We start from the raw sequence: 27329 nt of genomic DNA, 5'->3' as shown, positions 1-27329 counted from the left end.
ATTCATTATTTCTTCTGTCACCCAAGGATTTCTACTAGCCCTCATCTTTTTACCTACTTGATCCTCTGCTGTCTTCACTACTTCGTCCCTCAAAGCCACCCATTCTTCTTCTACTGTATTTCTTTCCCCCATTCCTGTCAATTGTTCCCTTATGCTCTCCCTGTAACTGTGTACCACCTCTGGTTTAGTCAGTTTATCCAGGTCCCATCTCCTTAAATTCCCACCTTTTTGCAGTTTCTTCAGTTTTAATCTACAGGTCATAACCAATAGATTGTGGTCAGAGTCCACATCTGCCCCTGGAAATGTCTTACAATTTAAAACCTGGTTCCTAAATCTCTGTCTTACCATTATATAATTTATCTGATACCTTTTACTATCTCCAGGTTTCTTCCATGTATACAACCTTCTTTTATGATTCTTGAACCAAGTGTTAGCTATGATTAAGCTGTGCTCTGTGCATAATTCTACCAGGCGGCTTCCCCTTTCATTTCTTAGCCCCAATCCATATTCACCTACTACGTTTCCTTCTCTCCCTTTTCCTACTGCTGAATTCGTCACCCATGACTTAAATTTTCGCCCCCCTTCACTATCTGAATAATTTCTTTTATTTCATCATACATTTCTTTAACCTCTTCGTCATCTGCAGAGCTAGTTGGCATATAAACTTGTACCACTGTAGTAGGTGTGGGCTTCGTGTCTATCTTGGCCACAATAATGCGTTCACTATGCTGTTTGTAGTAGCTTACCCTTACTATTTTTTTATTCATTGTTAAACCTACTCCTGCATTACCCCTATTTGATTTTGTATTTATAACCCTGTATTCGCCTGACAAAAAGTCTTGTTCCTCCTGCCACGGAAGTTCACTAATTCCCACTATATCTAACTTTAACCTATCCATTTCCCTTTTTAAATTTTCTGACCTACCAGCCCGATTAAGTGATCTGACATTCCACGCTCTGATCCGTAGAATGCCAGTTTTCTTTCTCCTGATAACGACGTCCTCTTGAGTAGTCCCTGCCCAGAGATCCGAATGGGGGACTATTTTACCTCCGGAATATTTTACCCAAGAGGACGCCATAATCATTTAACTGTACAGTAAAGCTGCATGCCCTCGGGATTTAATATTTGATGATAACTCGCTTCATTTAACTTTAAACATTAATTTTATAACCATTAAACAGTATTTTTAATTATCTGTTTTTCTTTTCTTTATCCTCCTCCAATCTGTTAACTATTAGTCCTTAAGAAAAAATTACTAGGGCCTTTTTTGTGGGAAATTTAATGCAGATTATTTTTGTAATAAGGTGAATTTTTGCCATTAGTCATGGTTTTCTTCGAGAAAAACAAAAGTCGTCGTTAAACTCTCCTCCAAACTCTCACCCCACTGATGTCGTTCTTGACACTCCCTCTTACAACCGTACAGAAATTTGTGACTACACAAATTTCCTCCCATAATTTTGCTTCATTGAGTCGACTGCTAAACTCCTTTACCAGGTTACTGATATGTAGGGTGAGCTGCAATGCTAATGACACAGTTCCAGAACCTACTTCTTCGCAGCACGAGTGGATTCAGGGTGCAGTTCTGGGAGGAGGGGCACAGTTTCTTACTCTGTCCACTGCAGATATTACATGTGATCACATCTAATGTGCCACAGATGCCTACAATTTTAATAACAATAATAAAATATATCGAATGTCTTAATATAAAAATAATTGTTTACATCAGTGCTTAGTAAATAGCTAAGTATAACATCGATAACATTGCGATTCGGCAAAATGTGCCAATTGGAAAGTATTTGTCCAAAAATTTGAGAATGTGTCATCAAATTAATTTGAGAATCATAATAGAGTGCGAGATCAGATGTTCGATTAGTGGGGATTCTAATGTTTCTGTCGGTTAATGCTAAACTTTAAGCTGCTCACTTTCTCTCTCAACTGTGACTGTGTTTATTTGAGGACTGCTCCTTCAAATCGTGCTAGAGATAAGTACTTAGAACAGTATTCGTTTACGATATTAAATAGGAAGTCTCAGGTAGAATTATCCGAATGGAATGTAGACCAGTAGATGTGATGTACATGTGCAGACAACAAATTATTACACTTTCACAAAAAATGTAAGATTTATTCGACAGAATACGTGTCAGAAATTGAGCAGCTCGATGACGTGTAGGCCCCCTCCGGCCGTTACGCGAGAGGTTATTCGGTGTAATGGTACTTTGACTTCCGCAAAGTTATAATTTACGATCGCACACGCAGAAGAGCGCTGCACCAGCGACCGATTTTATAAATAATTTTGTTCTTTTTTTTTACTTTTGCGTAGTTTTTTTGTTTTTAAGAACTAATGGATGTCTCTCTCTCTTGTCTTGATACGAAAGACGTGTATTTTTGCGTCATGTGTTGAATGTGCTTTTGGTGAAAATTAAAATTACATAACAAAGCGATGTTGTTTCAATAGCTAATGAGGAGAAGATAATAAAAGGTAACACTACATCGGCTCGACATCGATCGGTCGAGTTGTCGGGTGCCCTCCGTAAGGATACCGTACAAAATTATCTCCGATCGGTGCATTAGGCCGTCAAAATCCCACGGCGTTCGGAGGGCCGCGTTCGTAATACTCCAAACATTCTCGATCGGGGAGAGATACGGCGACCTCGGCGGCCGGAGTAGGGTTCGGCGAGTGCGGAGACGTGCGGTAGGAGCCATCGCCGTACGTGTGCGGGTGTTATCTTGCCGAAATGTGAGCCCGGGATGGCTCGCCAAGAAGGGCGACAAAATTGATCGTAGAATATTGTCGGTGCACCACTGTGCTGTAAGGGTATAACAGATGACAACTGATGGGGTCCTGCTGAGAGATACGGACCCGGCTGTCTTCCCCGTACGGCCCGACAGCCGAGAGTGACGGTCTGGTGTCTTAATTTCTTTTCGTAACGGAACCCCGTCGGTCGTCATCTGTGACATCGTTGTGGCACAGCGGTACGTCGGTGATATTCTGTGCCCCGTTTTGTCACCCTTCGCGGCAAGTCGTCCTGGACGTAAATTTGAGCGAGATGGAGCACGTCTGAAAATGGCGATAGTTTCTACTGCCGGTCTTCGCCCTTGCCGAACCCTATCTCGGTGGGCGAGATTGTCGGGTCTCTCCGCAGTTGAAAATGCTGGGAACATTACGGGCAGGGGCTTCTGACCGTCTTGGGATTTTGACAGTGAAATGAGCCGGCTGGTCGGAACGTGGTACTGGTATCGGGGGCAGGCAGGTATAGGTCGGGGGCTACCGAAGGTTGAGGCCACTGGGCGGTTTCCAGAATGTGTGACGTTCTGTAGGGTGAGCCCCCACCTATGCAATTCAGAAAAACTTGTCTCGGTGGGAAGAATCCGAGTGGCACAGTCTGTGAAGCAGTTGTCGGAGTGCAGCAGATCGTGTCGAACGGGATGTTCGGGAACTGGGTGGACCGGCTGCCTCTCGGCTTCAGATTGACGGTGGCCGTTCGTACGACGGGTGGCTCACGAGTTGTCGTGCCCACGTAGAATGCGGTACAGTGGTTGCAGCCGAGTTGGAGGATTGTGTGGCTGCTTTCGTAGTTGTCCTACCTTTGATGGGGTATCAGTGACTGGAATTGAGTAGACGATAGTGGGAGGACGTTTGGGCTGGTAGGTCTCGCATATAGGTCTAGTGCAGTGATACGAGCCGTGAGGCGAGAGGTGGGTATAAGGGTGAAGTAGGGACAGACGAGGATATTGCGTAGGTAGAGTGGGTGGCAGGAGACGACTCTGAGAGTGGTCGGGAGATATTTTTCATTTCGTGGCACGATGAGAGGTATTCGAAACTCTTAAGGGAGAATGTGACTCGGTTGCTCCGGTTCTGGGTAGTACCGAGTCGAGAGAGTACTTCGCCGTGGCCGACCTGTGGGCGTGTAGGGGACGGTAGTTGACTGGCGAGACTTGGCACGGGAGATCTCCTACCGGACGACGCTGGCAGAGTAATTTGGATCTCGGTGAGACCCTCGGCATATCCAGTGTGACTGCTCGTCACTACAGGTGAGACGTCTGCGGATGACTGAGCTGTGTGGAAGGGACTTTCTGCTGTGGAACGAGTGGCAGCTGTCGAAGAGGAGGTCGGTGCGAACGGAGGTACCGATGTAGCCGTCCTCGAGACGGAGGTTAATGCCGAGGAAAGTGGCTCGTCGGGTTGAGGGCGACCGGGTGAAATGCGTCAGGGAGAAGGTCTTGAGGTTCTGAATGAATGTAAATATGTTGTCCTCACTCTCGGCCCACATCACGGGGATGATGTCGGTGACTTCGGACCGGGTGAGCGGTGTAGGACCCCACTAGATGGCCGACAAATGTTTTAGTGCAGGGTAGAATAGTGCCACACAGGTGTCCGTTGCTGTAAAATGGATTTGTTTGTAGGTAATGCATACAAAGGAGAAGTAATTGTGGGTGAGGAAATAGTTGATCACGGTGACCAGTAAGGAGTCATTCGGGCATTGGGAGAGGCACCCTCCAATAACGGCAGTGTCGTGGGTGTCGGGGTGTCGAGGGAGAAGAAATGGCGTTGACAGTAATAAGTGGGGCACTGTGTGGTAAACAAACGGGAACTGTAGAGTGTGTGTGGAGGAAATGGTGTCTTTTGTGTAGGAGGCTGGATTACGCATTTTAGGCTTAAAGTGTCGATTCACGAGGGCAGAGATTCTCTTTGTGGTGTGCAGTAAGGAGCCACGACGGGGTGTCCCAGGTGGTGAGATTTATGAACATCGGGGAATGCGTAGGAGGTAGGAGGGGTCGGGTGTGAAGGGAGAGATACTCGGGGGAGAAGTTCTGGGACGGACCTAGGGATTTTAAGAGGTACTGGAAATCTGGCTGGATTTCTGGAATGATGTTGTCGTGGCAGTGTTTGTCTGTGAAAGTATCTGACAGCTGGCAGTCCTGCCCCCAGATAATTGGTGCAGTTCAAAACTACTGTACTGGAGCCTTTGTTGTCAGGTAGGATTATGAAGTTAGGATCAGCTTTTAGGTGGTGGATTCCAGTTCTTTCTGTGGATGTGAGGTCGGATGTTAGTGTTCCGTGCAGAATCTGACAGAGGAGAAACGTGTGGAAAACACTGATGACAAGAAGGGACAGGATGACAGGATATGGTGTAAAAGGCTAGAAAATAACTTCCATGGTACTAGAAGGAGCTTTAGAAAGGAACACATGTATTGGAATGTATCCACCAAATAGTTGACAGTGTTGGCTACAAGTACTAGTGTGCTGCATCAGTCAGAAGACTGATGACAAAAGAGGTGGAAGCTCATTCTGTGGTTTGTCTGTTCTGTGTGGATTTACGGACCGTGTCGGATTTGTCGTTGCTGACAGGCACAGTCAACCTGGGAATGTGTACCTTCGTACGGTGTTAAATGTAGTGTGTAATTTCTAGAACTCCTCACCATTTTCAAGACTTTCACTTTTTTGCTACTGTGTTCTCTGAAAATTTGCTGAGAGATTGAGAAAATGATGTATTTAAAACCACCACCACCACCAGCAGCAGCAGCAGCAGCAGCAACAACAATAACAACAACAACAACAACACTTCAACTGTTTTGTGTGTGTGTGGGGTGGGGGGGGGGGGGGGGTGGGGGGGGGGTGGAACAGTTCTTATTTATCATTTTCAAAGAAAGTTTACAAGTCCATTGAGATGGAGAAGGATTGCAAGCTACGGTTCTCGGATATTTTAGTTTTGTGGAAGTCGAGAGGCTAGCTCAGTCATTGAGTGTACAGCAAACTGATGCACACTGAAGGAAGGATACTCGAACACAGATAGTTTTCACTGCCCCGTATACGTGAAAGAGGTCCTCGACAAGTTAGTACTCGGAACAAAACTTACTTCTGACGGTGACCACGTGCACTCCGAATTGCAGCACTGGAGACACGTGTTCAGAGAGAATCGTTACAGTGAGAGACACGTCGCAAACGCTTTCGGGTGCCACGGGTGGAGGACTTCTCGTCAGTCGCAGGAGAGGCCGAGCCGGCTCCTTTCCTGTCGTAGTGTGGGGCAACGAGCAGCGAGTCGGGACGTGTGCCGCAGAGACACGTACCGAGGTCGGCGGTCTCGCCCACTCCCAGGATACGAGAAATGCTACACCCCGTTACAGACGACACAGTTCTTCGTGCACCCGGTACGTTCGGTGTCCTTCACGAATGCGGCAGCATCTGTACGAGTCGGACAGTTTACACATTAGCAGAGTGTACCTCGCACGGCCGGCTTATTATACGGTGGGAGCTCGACGGGTCGGCCGTAGCTGAGGACTGCCCGGTAAAAGGACACGAAGTACAGTTTGAAAACACTAGAGTCGTGGTTTGTGCGTCGGTATATTGGGATTCCATTATAAAGGAGGCAGCCGAGTTTGGAATAGATGGCAACAATTTTAACGGACACGAGCAGTAAAACTTCAGTGCGGTGTAGGGGGCGGGCCTCGGTTGTCGAAAGGAAGCGACGTCGTACGCTTGACACGTGTGGGTGGGAGAGGCAGCTTCGGAGGTGGCACCACCTGACGTCATTCGGTCCCGCGGCAGGCCGGAGCTGCTGTCAGCTGCCCGACATACCTTTCGTGCACTCGTTGTTTTCGGCCCCCTCTGATTGGTGCCAGAGGCTGCAATCGTGCCTGTACAAGTGGATGTCCGTGCCAGCCCCGGCAGTCGGTGGTTTTTACTCCCCTGTGACAGTGGCGGGGAGAGCCGTCACGAGATAGAGAATTTTATTCGAACTGCCACGGCAGAAGATTTTATTTAAAAAAACACTTACCTATATCTGGAACGGGAGTCCTGTTTGTAATGAATTACTGACAGTCACGCAGCCGCACACTGAACACTACTGTGCAGTCTACAGGAATTTTCAGTTCTTAAATCTAGGTAATCAGATAATTTGTAGAAGTAACTAATGTGATATGCGTTCTTTTCTTTTGAACTGCAAGGAAGTTCTAATTTGTTGCTTTATTTTAGATGTGAACTTAGCCCTTTACACTTGACTTCGTAACTGCTATCTACGTGCTAGACAGTGGGGAAAAATCTAAGTGAAGCCATATTTGTCTTATTTTCTGATAGTGAACATTACAGATCAACTGAAACTGTCATAAGCTGTACAAACTAAATGTGACTAAACAGTGCAGTTGTTAACAGCACTGAAATGACTCTGGACTAAAAGAAGAGAGTCTAAAACATTCAAAGAAGCTCCTGCAAGGATTACATAATTTCGTTCAAAAATAGTACTGTATCTGTGGAATGGTATTTTTTTCTTTAATGTTTATCCCCTCCCCCCCCCCCCCCCTCCCCTTCAGATTATTTAGTGTAATTTACTTTGAGTCATGCTCATATATACGCTCCAGAATTTATCACAGGTATCGCAGTATTGTTGTGGAGACCTATAAAATTAACGAGGTTTCCAGTTAAAATTTATCGTGGCAGTCTTGTCTGCGAGTACTACAGTTTTGTAAGAAAAACAATAAAATTCTGCTGTAAATTAAGATACACAATGTATGGCTATGGGAAGAAATTCATTTTTTATTTTTTATTTTTTTTAGTTGATAGCAAATCTTTGACTTCTTGCGTCCAGAACACAATTCCTTTTTTTTGGCCACAGGACCAGACAAAGGCATTCCTTTGCTACCACCCTGTACAAATACACAACAATGAGTATAGAAGAGATGTCAAATTCTGAAGCGGATGCTGTTTGATCCTGCTTAGTATGTGCACAGATTATTTCCTTCCATCCACTTGTGTGTGGAATCCATTCTAATGCACATTCACGCCAACACCTGTTTTCCTCTCTGTGGTCTGCAGCACAGCCTCAAGCTGTGCTGTCCTAGACGTGGTTCTGGCCTGGCCGAAAGTATTCTTTTTCCCTCTGTTGGAGCCTGGCTAAATGGATGCCTTTCTGAACTCTGTAACATTATGAAAAATATTTTACATTGAAAATGTACATACGTAACTCACTTACCACGTCCTGGAGCTGCACATTAAAATTTTCGTTTCTAGAACTCTTCCAACCCGATAACTGTGTCAAAGGTTAGCTTGATGTCAACCTCTGTGCAGACACTGTTGCAAGTTGACAAATAATTCGTGCCTTTCGACGTGGGAACATCTCTACATGGTGGAGTTGGTCCTGCAACTCCACGCATCTTGACAGTGATTTCTCAGCCTCTACGTCTAGTGGCACTGTTCTCCTCCTCATTTTAAGGTGGGGCTCCATTTACTCGTGGCCGCACATCGGGCTTCTCAAAAGAGTGTCGCTTTTTTCCCCGTCTATTTTGATGAGACACTGAATGGAAGTGTCATTGCACAAACCGGCAATTTTTTTTTAATAGAATAATTTTGGGTATCGGGCCACGTCATTATAAAACACTAAAGCAACTAAATTGCCGACATTTCGACTGACTCGCTGCGGTCCTCTTCGGGGCAGTTAACTGCAGAATACTGGTGAATGTCTTTCCCTAGATATTGTCTATTTCAGGTATATGGTCGCTACTGACATCATATATCTGGGAGTCATTGGACAATTTGAAGATAGATATCTGTGCCGTATGGTAGGCTATTGCCTGTGCTACTCTGGTGGCTGATTGTGTGACAACTCCAGTAGGTGATTGGTGGGAAATAGAATAGGTGATTGGTAAGAAATAGAATATCAGCTATATAACTGAAATAGTTAACGTGTGGATGTCAACATTCACCAGTACCCAGCGGTTAACACCTTGAAGAGGATCACAGGGAGTCGGTGGAAATCTCGGCAACTTAGTTGCTGTAGTATTTTAGGATAACGTGGCCTGATACCCAAAATTATTTTGTCGAATATGACTCTGGTCGTGAAAGCCTAGGAACTTAATAGCAATTTTTTCTTTAAAAAATGATAGAAATTTGACAGTCTAGATAAATGAAGATATGATATATTCGGAATTAGAAAAAATTGAAATTTGTTTAAACCCCTGATGTCTTTGTATCCCTTCCAGATCACCTACTGTTTATGCCTGTTAGGGGAACATTAATAGTGTCTTCATTTTTCATAAGTCAGTGTGTGTCAGGTTAGGTATCATTTGGTTTACAGTTAAAGTTTGGAATGGCCAGTTCATGTTTACTTCTAAACACAGGTGACATTAGAGTATTTAGTTCCACACAAGTATATCTACTTTTTCTATTTTGTACAGATATTTGGCAATACAGAATCTTTGCAAGTGCATTTCAGATTTCTCTCAAAGAATGAGGTTATCTGTTTTCAGATTTCTGCCAATATATTTTGTCTATATCTACACAACTAACCTGCAATTCACACGCAGGTGCTCGACAGAGGACCTGTCGAACCATTTCGGCTGTTTCTCGGTCGTTCCATTTTTGAATAGCACTGGAGGGAAAAGATACCTCAGTCTTTCTGTGTGAACTCTGATTTCTCTTATTTTATTGTGACCGTCATTCCTCCCTACGTAGGTAGGAGCTGACAAATTTTTCACATTCAGAGGGGGAATTGGCGATTCGTTGCAGTGATTGCCACCCAGACATGCATGTTGTATTTGTGACACTCTCTGTAGTATTTTGTAATGAAACAAAACTAGCTGCTCTTCTTTGAACTCTTTCGATGTCCTCAGTCGGTCCTGTCTGGAATGGGTTGCACACCGCATTGCAGTACTCCAGAAGAGGATAGACAAGACAGTCTCTTCAGTAGACCCTGTTATACGTTCTAAATATTCTGGCAGTAAAACACGGTTTGGTTCACCTTCTCCACAGCATTTTCTGTGACAGTTCAAATAGAAGTTGTTTGTAATTGTAATGAGTAGATGTTTAATCGAGTTGACAACCGTTAAATTTTTATCGTGTAACCAAAATTTGATGTTCTTTTTAGTACTCTTGTGAGTGACTGCACACTTTTTATTGTTTAGAACCGATTGCGACTTTTCACACCGCACAGATAGCTTGTCTAAATCATTTTGCAATTTGTTTTAAACTTCTGATGACTTTACTAGACGGTAAATGACAGAACACTTCCTCAAGGAATGCCAAGGATCACTTCTCCCTAAAACGGTGTCAATCTTGTAGATTTTGAATTCTTCTAAATGTGACGTACTTTTTTTTCTTCTGCCAACAGTGTCCTGACTTGTTACATGTTAATTTATGTGGTACAAAACACTCAATTTAAAGCTGTTTCGGTATATACTCGGTCCGGTGTATTCTATTTCTGGTGTCGCGGGCACGAACATCTCTGCGTATTGTCCGAACCGAGAGTGACGGTATCGGATGTCCATTTCTTTAAAAGGTAATTGACACGATTCCCTACCGGTAATGCCCGTTACTGTCCCGAGTAACCAGTTTTCTCTCTCTTCCTCCTCCTTCGACCCCCCCCCCCCCCCTCTTTCTGTCTCGACAAAATACAGAGACTGTCGCATTTGCAGGGTTTCGTCTTGTCGGAAGAGGTGGAGGACTTTTGACGTCGCTGTTGCAGATCGCATGAAGGACGCGGTGGTGGCGAAGCTGAGTGCGCAGTGCGAGGAGCTGTACGCCGAGGTGATGAAGCTCTTCCAGAAGGAGCTGCTGCACGCCCTGTGGGACCGCGACTGGCTGCCGACGGTGGGTCTCGCACCTTATCGAAGCTAATTCCCTCGGCATTGCCCGATTTTATTTGACTCCGGTCAGTTTGTCGATTTGAGACACGGTCTGTTTCGTTCGACTGCTCTTCGGAGTTCTTTGCCGTCTGTGACAAAATTACGGTGTCGGCAAACCTCGAAGATATTATTTCTTCTCTGTGAACTTTAAATCTGTTTCCAAATTTCTGCTTCGTTTCGTCGACTCCCCGCTCGTCGTACGGAAGGAATGACGTCGGAGCTAGACTGCGACCCTTTTCGACAGCCGCTTCCCTTTAGTGTCCTCGGATTCTTACGACTGCTGTCGAGTTTCTGTGAGAGTCGTAGATACTGTTTTCCTCTCTGTAAGCAAATCTTCTTTTTAGATTTCGAAGAGTGTGGTCCAGTCAGTGTAGTCACAAGCATTTTTTAAAATCTTGGTTTGTGTTTCATTAAATTCTCTTCAAAGATATGTAGGTCAGTATTGGCTCACGAGGTCAACTTCCTCTAGTTTTTCCATTTTTCTCTAAATAATTTTAAAGCTGTGATTTATTAAAATGAAACTGGTAGTTTGGCAGTATTTGCACTTGCCAGAACCTGCCTTTCTCGGAATAGGAGTTACTATGTTCTTTTTGAGTTCTGAGGTTGTGTAACCTTTCTCGTACGAGGACGGTTTGGTAAGTCTAATAAGTTCCCGTAAAAGAATGTAACGTTTGTGTCGCACCTCCGCAGTCGATAAGCTGGATTGTTCAGAGCATTGCATAAAGAATGTAACGTTTATGTCGCACCTTCGCAGTCGATAAGCTGGATTGTTCAGAGCATTGCATAAAGAATGTAACATTTATGTCGCACCTTCGCAGTCGATAAGCTGGATTGTTCAGAGCATTGCATAAAGAATTTGGACGACGTACGGTGTACGGCTCGTTGTCGACGGCCGTACGAATCGGTCTGTGTGTCGACTGCGGTGTAAAATGGAGAAAACGGAGCTTTGTGCTGTTATTTAATATTTTCATTTGACGGGTTAGACTGCCACACAAATTGAAATAGAATTGCTTGAAGTTCAGGCAGACTCTGCACCATCATTGAATACCATTTAATTTTGGATTAATGAATTTAAATGTGGTCAGACAGGCACTGAAGACAAAGCCCGTTCCGGCCATCCGGTTGAGGTCACCACAAAGGAAACCGTTGGCAAAATCTGTGATTGGTTAACGAAAGACTGACGAATAAAAATTCGTGAGATTGCCCAGGCTGGAGGCATCTCAATGGTGTGAGTGCATAATATCCTGCATAGAGAATTGGCTACGAAGAAGCTGTGTGTGAGGTGGCTGCAGTGATTGCTCACTGTCTACCAAAAGTGCGTCCTGCACAACATTTCGACAGTGTCTGTCAATTTGTGACTGTTGATGAAACCTGGATCTATCGTTTCACACCGACGTCAAAATGGCAGTGAAAACAACGCGTGAAGGATGGTGAAAGTGCACTGAAGAAAGCAAATGCCATTTTGTTAGCGGGTAAGGTAATGGCCAGTGTTGTTTTGGGAATCCTCATAGATTAATTGGAAAGGTCGAACCGTAACTGGACTCTTATCACGAATCATTGTTGGATCGTTTGAAACTTAAGTTGTCTGAAAAAGACCGAGGTTAGCTCAAAAAGAAATGCTCTTTAATCAGGATGTTGGACCATCCCACACATCAGTGTTAATAATGACGAAATTGCACGAATAGGGTTTTGAATTTGCTCCTCGTCCACTCTATTCTTCCTGTTCCCTAACTTCAAACTTTGTCTTGCTGGAGACAAATTTTTATCATATAAGGAAGTGGTATTTGCAATCGACCAGCATTTTAGAGTTTGACAGAACCTATGTTTCCGACGTGATGAAAATACTGGAGGATCGCTGGACCGAGTCTGAGTCCCTCAAAGGAGACTGTCGAGAAGTAAGGTGAGTAGTTTACAAAACAAACATATTTTCTCGCCTTTTCACCAGACTTACCATTCTGCCCTCATATCTCTCATATCGAGTAGAAAAATTCTGTCGTGGCTGGCTCTGCTGAGAATCTGTTATTCTGAGGGAATGTCTTCATCTCCAGGGTGTAAGCTCTCCACCCGTAATTTTATACTTTCTGACTGCAGCTCCTGGTGGCTAGCAATTGGACTGTGGGGAGAGAAGCCTATTTCAGCCACGATTGCATAAGGAATTAAACTACAGTGTGACTGTACTGGGCAGGACAGTAATTATTTACTACAAAATCAATCGTGGAATAAAAGGTATGTATTTTATAGATTATGCATTAGTTAATTACATTTGAGAGATCTCCAGTGGTGTGTTACATACAAAAATTAAGTACAAACTGTTCTGTTTTGCTACAGTCATAAATTTTATGAGTATTTAGTAATTGAGGGCCAACTTCACTTACTAATTTTCTAACTTCCTTTTGATCCGTCATTTCAACTACAAGAAAATGCACATTTTCTCCCGCCAGGCATGACTACTTTATTGAACTAAAGGCATCAGTGGTCTGTAATTAAAGATACTTATACTTTGATTTGTTTTTAAGCTCAAAATACGGGCCATTGATGATGCTTTATTTCAATAAAGCAAACTGCACTGGTGAGAGAAAAAAATTCACATTTTCTTGTAGTTGTGATGACGGATCAAAAATACCCTCAGGAACTGTAAAACTGCTATGGACAATATGGCCACACAAATGAATAATTCAATTTATTCATCTTCAAACAGAGGGAAACACACACAACTACATCACACGCATTCACTTTGATGATATTGACAAATTTCATTAAAGTTCACGGACTGCAAAAACCCACTGATAATTGAGTATTCGCATTCCAACTAAATATTTCCCTCGGTACGCTGTTAATCCCTTCGTAATCCGACTTCCCGTACTCGTGATTCACAGCTCTTTCACTATACGTTCACTTGACTGAGTGCGCCTGACTACTGCTCTCAGGTGCTCTGTACTCACTCACACTGCCGTCGTGACCCGACACTGCCCCGAGTGCCGGAAAAAAGGCAGGAGACTGCTAAAAGTCCTATAAGCTGAGTCTTACCAGCTACTGACTTCTACTAGGTAATTCGTTGATTGCGGTATCTTACTTCTCCACCCTTAATTGTTTCACAAAATGAAATTTTGACAGAATAACAGCTCAAAATCCCATGACAATTACAAATACCCCATCTAGATCAAAAGCAAACAATAACACGAAACATTCAATCAACCGTCTGACTTTGCTACAGTTTTCAGCATGACAGTGCTCCAACTCACTCACACACTAAAAGTTTACAGTAGATATCAAAGTGGTAAGCAATTATTAACAGAAAAGTCACACAAATTAGAAATACCGATAACACGTAGAAAGATACAACGTACTACAAAAACTCGGTAAATATGGGATAATATATGGAGCAAATGATAAAAAGTGTTCTCTTGTGTAATTATGTTCATTTAACCGTGTGGATCATTCGAAAGTGTAAATTGTGCCATGTATTTTCTGTACGTGTAGTATGTCAAATGTAAATAGACAATTGTTTGGCAACTTTCTTTTGAAAGCGCAAATGTGTGTGAATAACAGACATTAACTCTTTGAAGACATAATGTACGTATATTGCAAGCGTAGGTATTGTTTTAAAGCTAAAATTACCAGTCACTGCTCACAGACTGCTTCAGTAAGAGGCAAATTCGTTTTCCGCTAAAATCCCATTACTAAACGAGACTTTAATACATGACAGGGGATTAGACGTGATAACCATTTTTAATAAAACTTTATGCCATAAGGGAGACTAGGAAATAAATGACGAAATACGCACTTACATTACCGATACCTCACATTTCTTCAAACACTTTACTGTGCTTACATTCACTGCACACACAAATACCCGAAGTTCTCGTCGTACTGGAAAACTCGTGTGCAATGTGGTGAGGGCGGAGTCCCGCCCCCTCCGGACTCGCTACAGACGTGCGGCGTCTGACGTCGTGGCGGCTCGTCGCCGGTCGCGTGTGCTCGGGTGCCACCGGTCGTGCAGAGGCTTTCCTGCCCACTTCTGTCGACGCGTTCAGTGAGTTGCCTACGTGTAGACTTTTGTCGTCAAACGGATGAGCAGACATTATACTGCTGCAGGGATGACATTTTCGGTAGTGCCGAGTGTTGTCGGCCGGGAATACGACGCTTCTCGCCAGCGCGCTTCTTGTGCACCCGACGTCGTCTCACTCGTTCGCTCAAACTCTGCGGAGGCTGTACCGCAAGCGCGTGTGCGTCAGACGCGTTACCCGTGTCGCCCGAGTGACGACTGCGTGAAATACTTGAAAAAACGCCGTCACGTAATCTCGAAACATCCGTGTGTGGCACGTTAATTAGCTTTCTTTGACTGGCCCTACTTGCACAGTTGACCAGAATGACCTGTGTCGACTGGCGCTTCCACGAGTCCTCCGTATGTAGGATGTTTCGCAAAGGACTTTACAACTTCAAAATTTCGTATAAATTTATTGAAGGAAGGTATAGAGCTGGGTATAGTGATATTGTGTAGTAAAACACAGAAAGTTTTTTTACCTTAAACTAAAGATGTTGTACGTGGCTTCCACCGGTTATCCTGCACACGTCCCATCGGAATCCAATTTCTTCCCAAACTCGCTGTAGCATTGCAGGTGAAACTTGCTCAGTGGTTGCAGAAATTCTTGCTCTAAATTCAGGTAGAGAAGCCAGCACAGGAGGTACAAACACTATATCCTCGATGAATCCCCATAAAAAAAAAAATTATGAACGGTGTCACGTCTGGCGAACGTAGGGGCCACGTGGTCGGCGCATCGCGGCCAATACATTGACCTGGAAAGTGGTCGCTGAGAAACACCGAGACGTCAGCTAGGTGGTGGGGTGGTGCACAGTCTCTCACGAGGTAAAAATTTGGTTCTCAGTCATCCTTGTCGATCTGTGGTATCAAAAATTGTTGTAACGTATCTGGGTACACTGTCCTGTTGATGGTTCTCTCACGGAAATAAAGGGGCTGTACACCCTGTTTCTACAAAACATTGGTACAGAAATTACACTGAACCGTTGCCACAGACTTCGATTCTTCAAACCGAAAAACACAGCTAGTACTCTTGGGTCCAATGAAGGCAGCTCGGAGCTAGGCACTAGTCAACTGCACGAGACAATACTTAATGTGTTTACCTACAAATTGACACTACAATCGCCTCTGCAAGTATTGTGAATAAATTTACATTAACTTTCAAAGTTGTTAGGTCCTCTTTGAAACACCTTGTATTTCTAACCTACGCTGACCAGTAGTCCAAATATGGCTCTGTCGAAAATGCTCCTCACTCATTCTGTCATAAAAGCACAACGTTTTTAAAACTGTCTTCACTTGGGCATTACTGCTGCTGCTTAACCTGGCATATAATATTTCACACTAATAAACAGCTTTTTATGTATGGAAACATTGGCAAATTTGTTGAAATGATGTTTTCTTTTACTTTTTCTTTTTCACTGCATGAACTGTTTGACTAATTGTACAGTGTTGTCATTTTCTTCACTCGTCCCTCGCTTTGAATATCTTGCACAGTTGTCGTTTCTTTCTCTAGTTCCGTGCAAGTATTGCACGTTCCCAACATGTCCACTTCCCATTTATATCGATTCTTCTTATGTCGCCATGCCTCGCTTGCAGGCACACTCGAAGTTTGTCCGCGTCATTGTTATTCACATTCGTTCTGCTACATTTTTTCAAAACTGAGTGTATTCGAAACTGGTGAGTTTTGCAGCCACTTTTCTTCATCCGTGTCTTCCTCCATACAAGGGAATCCCTTATTTGTCCTAACTTTTTTTTTTTTTTTTTTAATTGGAGCAGGCTCTGACTCCTCCTCTTTGACAGAACACTTGTATTTTAAACAGTTATTTGCTTTGTATAATTTGTCTTTTTCTTGCTTTTCCAGTTGATATGTCTTTCTCATAACACACAGATTTACTTTCAAACAGTTATATATATTCTTCAATTCAGAACTGTTAGGTCTGGTTCTGGAGGTGCAATGCAACATTGTTTGCGTACATCTTCTGTAGTATGTCTACGCGTGTGTGTGTGTGTGGGGGGGGGGGGGGGGTGTAACATCGGATAATGTTCTAATGTTTATCTCGTTTTTCTTCGTTCCTAGTCTTTCTTCTGTAATTACACCTCCTGGCATGACAAATGCCATTTTCGAAGCAGCATCTACCACTCTGTTTTCTAATTGTGACACCCGTACGTCTTCTGTTTGTACAGCTGCAAATACTTTAAATAATATTGCAAGATTGCTCATGCTAAGTAGCTCAGCATTAGAAGCACTCGATACTTTTAAAACGGCGTCTTTTGATTCTCCTCACTCGTATTCCTTTTCTGAATTGGTCACAATTCCTTCATTAACTGTAACATTTCCTGTAGATTTGTCATTTACCTTAACACTGTGTTGTCATTTATTTCATTCTATTCACTAACTGCTTTGCGTCATTACGCACATCATTGATTAATTCTTTATTTCTGTGGTCATATTTCATTCCAATGGTGTGTGGTAAGTTCTTTATAATTTGGAATGACACGTTTTGCCTCTCAGTAGTAGTATTAGTGCACAAGTTGAAACTAATCCACTCGTCCACGGTTTTCATTCCTTTCTCTGCTGTTTTCATGTCGCGGTCTACGCATTTCTTCTTCTCCTCGCAGTACAACACGGCACGTCCAATCACGTACAAAATTTCCGCACTGTCGTCCCTGTGCTCTTTGAACCTCGCTTTGTCTCCCGTTTGTGCTCGCAAGAGTTGCCGTATCTGTCACAGTCTGGCTGTAACCTTCTCACAGAGCCACCTGTTTCCTCTCGTCGTCTGTCGTTCTAAATTTCGTGCAACTAATTGTCAGCCGCATCACCGAGGTACCGGCCACCGGCCTCCGTATTCGTTGTTTCGGTAGTTCGGTTCGCATTATTCCCACTGTCATTGCGGCCTTCCCGTCGTGCTCTCTACATGTGTTAAAATCAGTTTTCCTCGCTCTTCTTTTTCAACCGTGAAACCTTATGTCACACCTCCGTATCGAGCCGACACACAGTCCGGTGCCCGTCTTATTAATGTTTCCTCACCCGTTGGCATTTCCTAGTATCTGTTTAATTCTAGTGACTTTTCCAACGTGCCAACCAGCAAACTGTTCCATCTGTCCATTATTTGCTCATTTCAGTTTATCTGTGACCACCTCTTTCATTTCCTGTAACCAATATTTCTCTACGTAAGGTTTTTCAAACTTACCATACGTCACACCGCCTAAATTCTGGGAGTCGGCCCTGCCGGCTGCAGCTCTTGTTTTGTGCCTGCCCGTATCTCTGCCTTCAGCTGTGGTCTTCCTCCCATGTGGAATGTGTAAAAATTCCTACTGAAGTTTCCAAACTGGTGAATACTACGTTATTTGCTCTCGTATTGAAGTTTCCAGTTGCTTTCTGTGAAATATCCGGTATAATATCCTCTTATTGTCGTTAGTTGCCAGTGTCCTAGGAGTCGTGAATTCCATCTACAATGTGGAGATTTTTACTAATGCGATTACCTCTTCTGCTATGTTGTTTTTTTTTTGTACAGAGATTAACTGTGGGCTGAACTGGTTATAAATTTTGGTGCAATCCCTCACAGCTGCTTCAACCTGCAGGAGGCTTTGCTCTTACACTCGCTCACATCCCCCTATTTTTGGATCGCTCACTCGACTTTGCGATGAAATCTGCCTCCCGAGTTTTTACTCGTTTAATTTTAGCAACATATTTCTCAATCTTTATATCGAGTTGTCTAATAGTTTCGTACATCTTTTCATCTAATCCTTTGAAGTAGGATGTGTTCTTCTCTGTCCATTCCGTTATTGTCGTTTTGCCGCTCTGCCGTCTTCGACATGTCGCGATGTGGTGTTTAGTACCACTGTAATCCCTCGTGTCTTCTGCTCGGTGACGACGTTCACTGTTTCACACGTGCGTCCCTTCTCCTACACGTGTCACTAATTGTCACAATTTACGCACCTGGTGCGTAGCTCCTCGTTGGCTCACACAGTTCAGTACAGTTCATTTCCACATTCGTTAAATTTGCAGCAGCTTCTCGAGACTGTACGCCATTTGTGAACTCTTTACCTAACGTTCGGCAGTCGGACTATGGGAGACAGACTTGTTTTACTGAGAAACCGATCGGTAAAGGTGGTATGGTTCCTCTGGTATAAAGGATGCCCTCCTTTAATTTAATTTCTTCATCTTCAGACAGTGGAAATTGTGCCTAACTATATTGGCCTGTCACTTTGAGAAAACTGACATTTTAAAGATTGTGCACTTTAAGAAAGCCACTAACAGTTCTACATTCCTGTTCCGAAGAAATATTTCCCTCGGTGCACTTCGTAAACCGACTTTGTATACTTTCGATTCGCAGCTCTTTCACTACACGTTCACTCGACCGAGTCTGCCCCGCTACTGCCCTCGCGCGCTCACTACTGACTCGTAGTATTGTTTTTGTGACTTGACAGTGCCGTGTCTGCCAGGAAAAGACCGGAGGTGGCAGAAAGTTGTGGAAGCCGAGGCTCGTCAGCTGGTACCTGCTGGTCGGTAGTTCACTGGTGAGGGTGTGTTACAGTGTCTTGTGAGGGGCCTTATTCAGCTCGGGTTCTTCAGCGGTACGGTAAATTCTTTTCACAGTATCACATTCTCGTATACTTTCTCTTCCGTTTTCGTAATACTATCTCCGTGTTTCCTCGTACGGCCTCCCTCTGTATTCCTTCCGACACTGTTTTCTTTCCTCTGTTTAGTTACTGGCTCGCCACCTGAGGTCTTAAGATTAGTACAGCTGCTTCTGTTACCTGTGAAGGTCTATAATTTTCCTGTATGCGGTCTCTCTCTCTGTAACAGTGTAGGCAAATTGTTTTATGTCTCTCTCGTGCAACTTTCTAATACCGTGATATTAAATACGTAATCTGACGATTTTTCTGGTCGCTAATTGTTAAACATTTTAACTTCTTCTATTTTATGTAGGATTCGGTCACAATGATCTTCTAATGTAGTTGACCTAGTGCTTTATTCGCTTTTGTTTTTGTGAGGAGCGGCTGCTTTTTGAATGTGCAATACAACTTGTAGTATCTCTTAGTAACTTTCACACTGACATTAAATACTACTGTTATTTTGCAGTTACACGTTTTGCATTTTCACACACGACTTCCTGCCTTCATATTTTTCCAGGTCGCCGGAAAGCAAGCTGCGTACCACGGTATTTCGCAGTACTATCAGAGCCTCGTCTGCAAGAGCAACAAGAGCGTCGGGGAGGAAATCGCTCGGCTGGAGGTGAGCTGCAACCTCGTCTAGAGCACTACTGCTCCAGATGTGTCGTAGGCTTAATGTCCTTTGTGAAGGGAGATTTTGAGAGCTCTGAAAGGATTCTAGAATCTTCGTGAAAAGTTGAGTATCTCGATTTAGTCACACAAACTTAACGGAATAACACCGATAACACTCTGTACGTCTTGTGGAATGGCAGTCTGCTTTGTTTTAGAGAGAGAATCCCAGTGTAGAAATGCACTAATCGCTCGCCACAGAGTGTCGGAGTCTGAATTTGGCGAGTGACTCCGGTGTCGTAACTATTACGCGGACTTCGTTTCGTCGAGGGTCCGGATGAGACCGCGCCGTCCTCTTTTGGTGCCCACTATTGGATACTGCCTTCCTCTCCACTAAACTCGTCAGTGTTTCTGCTGCACGTTTTCTGATGTCTTCTGTCCACCTTCCGTCAGGTGATTGCCTCGGTCTTGTCTTATCTATTGTCCATTCGTGTCCTGCTGCCTCTGTTTAATTTTCACAATGTTTTCGCAAATTGTGACATATGTAGTAATTTTAATTCTGACGTGCTGACACTTTGTTCGTTTTGTATTTTATGTACCTGGAAATTCGATGGAAACATTTTGTTTGTAGCTGACACCAGATTGTAATAACCTTTATGAAGATCTGAAGACTGTAAATTAGTTTTAACGAACCTGGTTATCTACGATGAACTTTTTTATAGCAATCTCAGTTAAGTACTTCTTCTCTTAAGCAATTCGTAGTAATCGTTGAAAATCTTTGCACGAATGTGCTTGTGTCATAAGAAAGGCGAACGCACCCACACAGAGTTAGGGAAACACACAAAGGTTAGCAAACGACACTCCAGAGTGACACACTGTGCCCTAATTTGCAGAAGGGGGTTTGCAAATTTGACCTTTTGCTCGACGGTGGAGACGAACTCTGTCAGATAAGGTAATTTCGTGCCCGGTGTACGTCACTTCGTGACAAAAATCAGCTACTCGGGCTACCGCACACCGTATTCTTTCTCGGCATCTCACCGACAGTAGAGATTTGGCAGCGATAGCCACAGAGTGGGGCAGTCGGTGGCCGCGGGAACCGGGAGACTCCGGGTCGGCAACTCGCTGCGAAGTGTGGCGCAGCGGCGTTACCTGCCGATCCCGTCTGTCGGGCCGGCGGTGTCCTAGTCTCGGTCGGCAGTTGTCATTTATTGCCACCCGTACTTTAGTACTCTACCTCTGTCGACTTTGGAGTGGTCGTGCGATTAGTGTAGACACGAGACTCGATCGGAAGAAATTTTTACTCTCTCGTTCTGAAATTTTGGCGCCTCGTTGTCGGTCAAACTGTAAGTACTGGACTCGGGTTCCCTCTCGAAACTAAAGCAAAATGGGAGGTGTTGCCAGTCGAGTTTGATGCAGAGAGAAACAGTAAAGCATATTGTGACAGGTAGTTCAGCTTCTGCAGTGCTGTCTGTCAGCATAGTACTGTATACGGTCGGTAGTGTGTACGTAAGTTCTGTAGCAAACTTGAGAAGGGAAGGTTTGTTGAGAGGTGCACTCTGATGGCAGTAATCCAGTGTAATCATTCTTCCACAGCTATAAAACTCAGAGATATTTAACTTTCGTGTTATTCTTCATTGTTTCTAAATTGTAGTTTATAAATGTGCAAATTTTATGGGAGTCACGAGTCAGCCATACAAACTGATGCATCTTTTTTATGTTTAATGTAGGTTGTTATATTTCCACTGAGAGCCCATTAGGAGACAGATGACAGACTTTATCTGCAACTTCTCTTTAATGTTGATGTATCATTATGTAGTGTTGTTGCATTTTGCATTTCATTATATGGTTACTGTACAGCCTTCATAAATTTTTGCTATTGAACAGAAATAAGTTTGTGTGTAACTATCTCTATTTGACCGATATTTGGTATTTTTTTTTTTCCAGGCGTCGCTGTTAGTAGTATTTAGTAGATGCTTACCACTGTAAGAAAATATCTTGTTAAATATTCTTCATTTTTATTACAGTTGGCACACTGAAAAATCATTACTAAGTACGATCTGGCACTGCGGGGCAAAACGCGCCGATTCCTTTTGACGACAGTCGGTCGTTTGTAATTTGTTTTTCCAGGAAATGTGCAAATTTTTTTTGACAATAGCCCTTCATTTTTTGAGGACTGTGAAGCATTCTGAATGGTGGCTGGATGGAGTTTTTATCCTTATTGTCCATTACACATACAGGGAATTCCAAAAGATGGTACTCCAATCAATCTGTCTTCTGGATAACAATAGTACGAAAAGGAAACCTGTCACTAACCGTACAGCAGAGATGACGAGTCACAGATAGGCACAAAAAAGGAGACTGACGGTAGGTTTTCCCGGCGTAAACTGTTGAAGGTTTCTCGGGTCTCCAGCTGGACGTTAGCACTGATATATTGTGACGTTTCGGGAAGTGTCACACTACCCGTTTTCTGGTGAAGTTCAGAAGGTGGCTAGTATCACACTTCCCAAAACGTTGCGATAGATTGACGCTACCACACAGATGGAAACCCGAGAAAATTTTGTTGACAAAAAAAGACTGTCACAAGTAAAGCTTTCAGCCTGTGTTCACGTTTTTATGCATACTGTTTACTCATTCTCAAAGCTCTGCATTTATAAACTAGTGAAAACGCCAAGTAAATTATTTTATAGCTGTTTTTTGCACACAAAGCAGTTACTGTTTGCTTGATAATATTTAGAAAATGCTTTAATGAATCATTTTTTAATGTGAAGTGCCATTCACTAAAGTAGATGCAGGTTCCATATTGCTGCATCAAACTACTCCATATTGTGCCAAGTACTTAAAACTTTGTCAGCTGCTGCTAGTAACTTGCAGCGGAATGTATAGCGAGAGATAAACAAAAATATTAAAGTGCCATTTTGGTGTAGGGTTTTACTCTATTGTGTATGTTCTGAGTTTGGAATAGCTACACAAGGTGTAAAAAAGAATCATCCGATTTAGAAAAAAAAAAAAAGTAACTGTTACTTATTTGAGATATTTGCGTGATCGACGCACTGTCAGAAAGAGCAAACTCTAGAGTTATACGTGGTACATCGAAAAGAATGATCAGATTTTTAAAAAAGTCGTAGCAATTGTGTTATCTGAGGTAAGGTATAAAGTACATTTTTCTTTACCGAGAACGCTATTACGGGAAGTACGTATCTCGGTGTGCTTTAGGACTTTCTTTTCCCACAGCTGGGAGACTGATTCTAACGACAACTTTTACTGACAGGATGGGGCACTGCTGCACTGGCATCCGCAAGTGCGGCACTTTTTAAATCGGAGGATTGCCGAGCGGTGGATCAGTCACGCCGAATCGAACGGTTGATCCTTACATTACTGACCTACGAGGTCACCGGGAATGACTGTATGTGGTTATTTACGAATGAACTGAGACATTGCATAACAGCAACTGTGGAAGCTGTATCTCAAGATGCGCTTACGGCATTGTGTGCACAATTTGAATACTGCATTGACATATGCTGTGCATCTCGAGGGGGTGTATTGAACACCTACGAAAAGGTATGAAAAGAAACTTTTTGAGTTTCCCGTTCATCAAAAACAAAATTTATTATATATATTTATTAGTTTCAGAAATATAGATGTGCCAAATCGAATGATTCTTTTTGACACACACTGTATTTTGACTACCAGCCTGTGCCATATTGGCGGCTTCAGTGTGTATTCAGTCTCTCGACCGACCTTTGAAGTGTTAAAGTGGCTCGAGTTTCGGGTCGTAGCTGAGTCAGTAACTCGACTATTGATCTGTCACCCCGATGCACTTCGTGATAACTATATCTCGATTATTCTGTTACGGTCACCTTTCCACAGTTTCGTGAAGTTGTAGACTCGCTATGCAGTGCCGCTCCTCGTACCGTACGACTCTGTCTCCTCCGGCAGAGGGTCGAGGGCCGTAACGGCGCACACGTCCGCGTCAGCTCGCTACAAAATGTGTAACTGCACTTTACGGAACTATTCTGTATTTTTGTACCTCCATCCTTGTTTTAGACGGTTGCAGGCACTTCAGATGTTCAGTACAGAATGAAAATTCAAACACCTGCAGCCATCTCCTTTGCATTTAATTTGACGAGCGAATTGACAGTGTTACGTTAACCGGACAACTGCGGACACCGGTTATTTAGTATCGGCTCTCGTGATGACCGCACTTGAAATTGGATCCCTCCCAATTTACCTTGGTCGAGGGGCCTAAAAATGGTGAAATGGGAAACCAAAACTGGAGACCTAAATAAACAGAATGCGAGAGAGATGTCCGCCGGTTTTTTAGTTTTCATTTCGTATCTTCTATATTTGGTCGGTCTAGGTAACATTTACAATATCGTGTGCACAGATCTCTTATCAGAACGACGTGAATCTCGGAACGGGACAGAAGAGAACGTTCCTCTCGTCCTCTACATTCCAAAATACGGCCAAATCGTGACGCTAGAGTGTAAGCGACCCCTGTCGCGGCACGTGGAGGAGATCGGACTGTGTCGCGCCTCGGCGGTGTCCCGTGCTCGTGTGTGGGAGCTCTCTGTGTGCTCCTCTGATGACCTCCACAGTGACAGAAAATCGAACTTCGAACTCCTTCCTCACCTCCTGTCCCTTCCCCCTCCCCGTTCTCCCGGGGCGAGATTGTCGTTCTCAGAGCTCAAAAATAAAAACAAATTGTTCACATTCACGACCGAGGCTCCCTCTCGTGAAACGGGAGGTCACAGCCGAGGTACGGTAGTGCCCGCACGGTACCGAATTTGACGGTGTTTCCGCAGCACGCGCACGAGCTGCTGAAGGCGGCGCAGCAGCGCTCCGGCCGCCCGAGCTTCTTCCAGGACTTCGTGACCAAGGTGCAGCGCAACCTGGCCGAGGCCCGCAAGGACAACGACTTCATCTACCACGAGCGTATCCCCGATCCCAAGACGCTGCCACCCGTCGGCAAGGCGGCCCTCGCCAAGCCCTCTGCCCTGCCCGACAGGCTGAGCTCCGGCTTTAAAGGTGAGTCTTTTCAGCAGCTGCAGGGGCAACAGTCTTTTCAGCAGCTGCAGGGGCAACAGTCTGGATGATTGACTGATGTGGCCTTGTAACCCTAACCAAAACGACCTTGTTGTGCTGGTACTGCGAACGGCTGAAAGCGAGGGGAAACTACAGCTGTAATTTTTCCCGAGGGCATGCAGCTTTACTGTACGGTTAAATGACGACGATGTCCTCTTGAGTAAAATATTCCCGAAAGTAAAATAATCCCCCATTTGGATCTCCGGGCGGGGACTACTCAGGAGGACATCGTCATCGGCAGAAAGAAAACTGGCGTTCTGCGAATCGGAGTGTGGAATGTCAGATCACTTAATCGGGCAGGTAGGTTAGAAAATTTAAAAAGGGAAATGGATAAGTTAAAGTTAGATATAGTGGCAATTAGTGAAGTTCGGTGGCAGGAGGAACAAGACTTCTGGTCAGGTGAATACAGGGTTATAAATACAAAATCAAACAGGGGTAATGCATGAGTAGGTTTAATAATGAATAAAAAAATAGGAGTGTGAGTAAGCTACTACAAAAAGCATAGTGAACGCATTATTGTGGCCAAGATAGACACGAAGCCCACACCTACTACAGTAGTACAAGTTTATATGCCAACTAGCTCTGATTATTCAGGTAGTGAAGGGAGACAAAAATTTAAGTCATGGGTGACTGGAATTCAAGAGTAGGAAAAGTGAGAGAAGGAAACATAGTAGGTGAATATGGATTGGGGGTAAGAAGTGAAAGAGGAAGCCGTCTGGTAGAATTTTGCGCAGAGCATAACTTAATCATAGCTAACACTTGGTTCAAGAATCGTAAAAGAAGGTTGTATACATGGAAGAAACCTGGTGATACTAGGTGGTTTCAGATAGATTATATAATGGTAAGACAGAGATTTAGGAACCAGGTTTTAAGTTGTAAGAAAGTTCCAGGGGCATAAGTGAACTCTGACCACAATCTATTGGTTATGAACTGTAGATTAAAACTGAAGAAACTGCAAAAAGCTGGGAATTTAAGGAGATGGGACCTGGATAAACTGAAAGAACCAGAGGTTGTAGAGTGTTTCAGGGAGAGCATTAGGGAACAATTGACAGGAATGAGGGAAAGAGATACAGTAGAAGTATAATTCTATGTACTGACTTCGCAGAAAATCCTAAGAAATTTTGGTCTTATGTCAAAGCGGTAGGTGGATCAAAACAAAATGTCCAGACACTCTGTGACCAACAGAGGATGACAGACTAAAGGCCAAAATACTAAATGTCTTTTTCCAAAGCTGTTTCACAGAGGAAGACTGCACTGTAGTTCCTTCTCTAGATTGTCGCACAGATGACAAAATGGTAGATATCGAAATAGACGACAGAGGGATAGAGAAACAATTAAAATCGCTCAAAAGACGAAAGGCCGCTGGACCTGATGGAATACCAGTTCGATTTTACACAGAGTACGCGAAGGAACTTGCCTCCCTTCTTGCAGCAGTGTACCGTAGGTCTCTAGAAGAGCGTAGCGTTCCAAAGGATTGGAAAAGGGCACAGGTCATCCCCGTTATCAAGAAGGCACATGTCATTTCCCCTTTTTTTTCCCCCAAGAAGGGACGTCGAACAGATGTGCAGAACTATAGACCTATGTCTCTAACGTCGATCAGCTGTAGAATTTTGGAGTGTGTATTATGTTGGAATATAATGACTTTTCTGGAGACTAGAAATCTACTCTGTAGGAATCAGCATGGGTTTAGAGAAAGACGATTGTGTGAAACCCAGCTCATGCTATTCGTCCACGAGACTCGGAGTGCCATAGACACAGGTTCCCATATCGATGCCGCGTTTGTTGACTTCTGCAAGGCGTTCGATACAGTTCCCCACAGTCGTTCAATGAACAAAGTAAGAGCATATGGACTATAAGACCAATTGTGTGATTGGATTGAAGAGTTCCTAGATAACAGAACGCAGCATGTCATTCTCAATGGAGAGAAGTCTTCCGGAGTAAGAGTGATTTCAGGTGTGCCGCAGGGGAGTGTTGTAGGACCGTTGCTATTCACAATATACATAAATGACCTTGTGGATGACATTGGAAGTTCACTGAGGCTTTTTGCTTGGTATATTGAGAGGTTGTAACAATGAAAAATTGTACTGACATGCAGGAGGATCTGCAATGAATTGACACATGGTGCAGGGAATTGCAATTGAATCTCAATGTAGACACGTGTAATGTGGTGCGAATACATAGAAAGAAAGATCCTTTATCATTTAGCTACAATATAGCAGGTCAGAAACTGAAGCAGTTAACTCCATAAATTATCTGGGAGTAGGCATTAGGAGTGATTTAAAATGGAATGATCATATAAAGTTGATCGTCGGTAAAGCAGATGCCAGACTGAGATTCATTGGAAGAATCCTAAGGAAATGCAATCCA

General features: G+C 43.7%; 1 protein-coding gene across 8 annotated transcripts in view; it reads left to right on the top strand.

The window, feature by feature from the left end:
• Positions 1-27329, top strand: part of LOC124552690 (programmed cell death 6-interacting protein) — a 141995-nt gene that overhangs the window by 21285 nt on the left and 93381 nt on the right. For all 8 annotated transcript variants that reach the window (XM_047127029.1, XM_047127028.1, XM_047127026.1 and 5 more), the window contains exons 5-7: positions 10456-10580; positions 19792-19893; positions 24683-24905. In XM_047127029.1, the coding sequence (XP_046982985.1) occupies positions 10456-10580; positions 19792-19893; positions 24683-24905 (450 nt within the window). The remainder of the gene's footprint in view (positions 1-10455; positions 10581-19791; positions 19894-24682; positions 24906-27329) is intronic.

This window comes from Schistocerca americana, chromosome 10, assembly GCF_021461395.2.
Source record: "Schistocerca americana isolate TAMUIC-IGC-003095 chromosome 10, iqSchAmer2.1, whole genome shotgun sequence".
NCBI lineage: Eukaryota > Metazoa > Arthropoda > Insecta > Orthoptera > Acrididae > Schistocerca > Schistocerca americana.
The sequence above is the reverse complement of the archived record's forward strand: the minus strand, read 5'-3'. Positions and strand labels throughout refer to the sequence as shown.